At 40.3% G+C, this 2,186-nt stretch overlaps 1 protein-coding gene across 1 annotated transcript in view; it reads left to right on the forward strand.

Annotated features, from left to right (window-relative positions):
* LOC117958113 (glutaryl-CoA dehydrogenase, mitochondrial-like) overlaps window positions 1–2,186 on the forward strand; it is a 14,367-nt gene that overhangs the window by 7,968 nt on the left and 4,213 nt on the right. The window contains exon 5 of the mRNA XM_034894373.1: window positions 135–372. Coding sequence (XP_034750264.1) covers window positions 135–372 — 238 coding nt within the window. The remainder of the gene's footprint in view (window positions 1–134; window positions 373–2,186) is intronic.

Raw genomic sequence — 2,186 nt, forward strand, 5'->3', positions numbered from 1 at the left:
TCTTGATATGTTGTGTTGACACTGTAAAGGTGTTGCTTCAATCTCGTTGCACAGGTACTGCACTTGTGTATAATGACAATAAAGGCTTTCTATTCTATTTCTATTCTATTACTTCATCTAGAAGTTCATCCTAGTTTCCCTCCACTCACCCCGAGGCCGGAGACTTTAGGCAGCAGGTTCTCCTCGGGAACTTCCACGTCTTCCATGACGATCATGCCGGTGGCCGAGGCTCTCAGGGAGAACTTTCCCTCTATCTTCGGCGTGGAGAGGCCCTTCATGCCGCGCTCCAAGATGAAGCCGCGGATCTTTCCGTCGTCACATTTGGCCCAGACTACCGCGATGTCTGCCTCGGGGGAGTTGGTGATCCTGAGGGTGGAAGCAAAGGGAATGCCGGGGTGAGTTTCATACAGTGCTTTAGCTGTGAAGAGCTCCACCATGTGGACAACTTGTGTCATTACTGCTCTCAATAATGCGTAAATGAACAGCCTGATTTATGATCCTACATGCTATACCATATGATATCTAAAGGGTGTATATAAAGTATCTCTCTGTCTCAGCACACAAATAAACGTGTGTGTGTGTGTGAATAAGAGCGATAAAAGATTTTTAAGGCCGATATTGACACAAATATTTGGTGATTTAAAAATCCGATATTTTGACATATCGGCTGATATGTTTTGTTTTTTTTAATCTAGAAATGTGTTACAAAACAGACAGATTTCCCCAACATTAGTTATTTGTAATTGTTCATGAGTTCTCACTAAAATACTATATTCATTTGTTTTATTGTGACAACAGAACGTCAAAATATATCAAAGTTAGGATAAATACAATGTATTAAAATACAAACTAAAGATATGAAACTAACAAGTCCTTTGAAGGAAAAAAAAATTGAAAGAGTTGCCAACAGGGACGTTGTAGCGCGTCCTCTGTTTACATTTTTATTGATTTATTATAAATGCTGATAGCGATGGTTTGGAAAATGTCTAATATCGGCCAATAATACCGGCTTGCCGATAAATCGTTTGGGCTCTATTTCTATGCTTGTGTAGTTTTGAAATGTAGCTCCTTTTGTAAATAATCCCCTTTGTGTTATATTTGTGTTTTTTAATTTGAAACGGCGCCCACCGGCCTATTTCTTTTGTAGTTTTGGCATCACGAGCCGGGTCGTAACACACGGGAGAAATGTATAAAATATATTTCATATTGCTTCCTTTAGTCAGAGAAAACATTAGAGTTGATGGGGTAACGTTGCAAGTTTTACTTACTTACAATGTTTATTTCACACGTCATCATTGTATATTTAAACACAATTTCGGGAGGTATAATGGTCATATACATGCCGCGTGAAATGGGGAACCCCAAATAAAATACCAAAAGCTTTTTCAGAGAGGACCCGAAAACAATAATCATACAACAATTAACAAATAACCAACCAAAAACTCAATTTACCATGGACAAAATAAAGACATTTACAAAAAACAACAACAAAAAAGCAATCCCACAGCACAAATTGTAGCACTTACAGAATAATCAACAACATAAAAAAGCAGTTTTTCCTTGAGATGTTTCTTGAAGACGGAGACAGAATGAGACAATTTAAAGTTTTCCTCGAGCTCGTTCCAAATCTGCGCTCCCCTGCAAACTCCACACAAACTCCACACAAACTACACACAAACTACACTAGGCTCGTACATTTTAACCAATGTTTTTTACCAGTGATTTGGTATTTTCCCCTTGTGTCATTAGTGTACAGGCGACGACTGATTGGAAAGGTTTAAACCTTGCAATGACACAATCTGTCTCCACTGTTCAAGAAACATTTCATTGTATTTATTTAGTTTATCTATCGGCTACTGACCAGGTCTTGGAGCCAGAGAGGGTGTAGGTGCGGCTGGATGGGTTGTACTTGGCTCTGGTTTCCATGGAGCTCGGGTCGCTGCCGTGGTTCGGCTCCGTCAAGCCGAAGCAGCCCAGGATCTCTCCAGAAGCTGCACAGTGAACCAAGAGATCAGTCACTCACCAGTGGGCTTTTATGATTAATGCATCAATATCTGACAACACTGACATTAAAGATACGAAAGAGCAGCAAGAAGCCGGTGCTTGCGCTAGCAATGCTAACACTGATGAAGAGTAGTGTCAGCCCAGGTTGCTCTAGCAATGCTAACAATGATGAAGAGTAGTGT

This window comes from Etheostoma cragini, chromosome 15 (assembly GCF_013103735.1).
Source record: "Etheostoma cragini isolate CJK2018 chromosome 15, CSU_Ecrag_1.0, whole genome shotgun sequence".
NCBI classification, from domain to species: Eukaryota; Metazoa; Chordata; class Actinopteri; order Perciformes; family Percidae; genus Etheostoma; species Etheostoma cragini.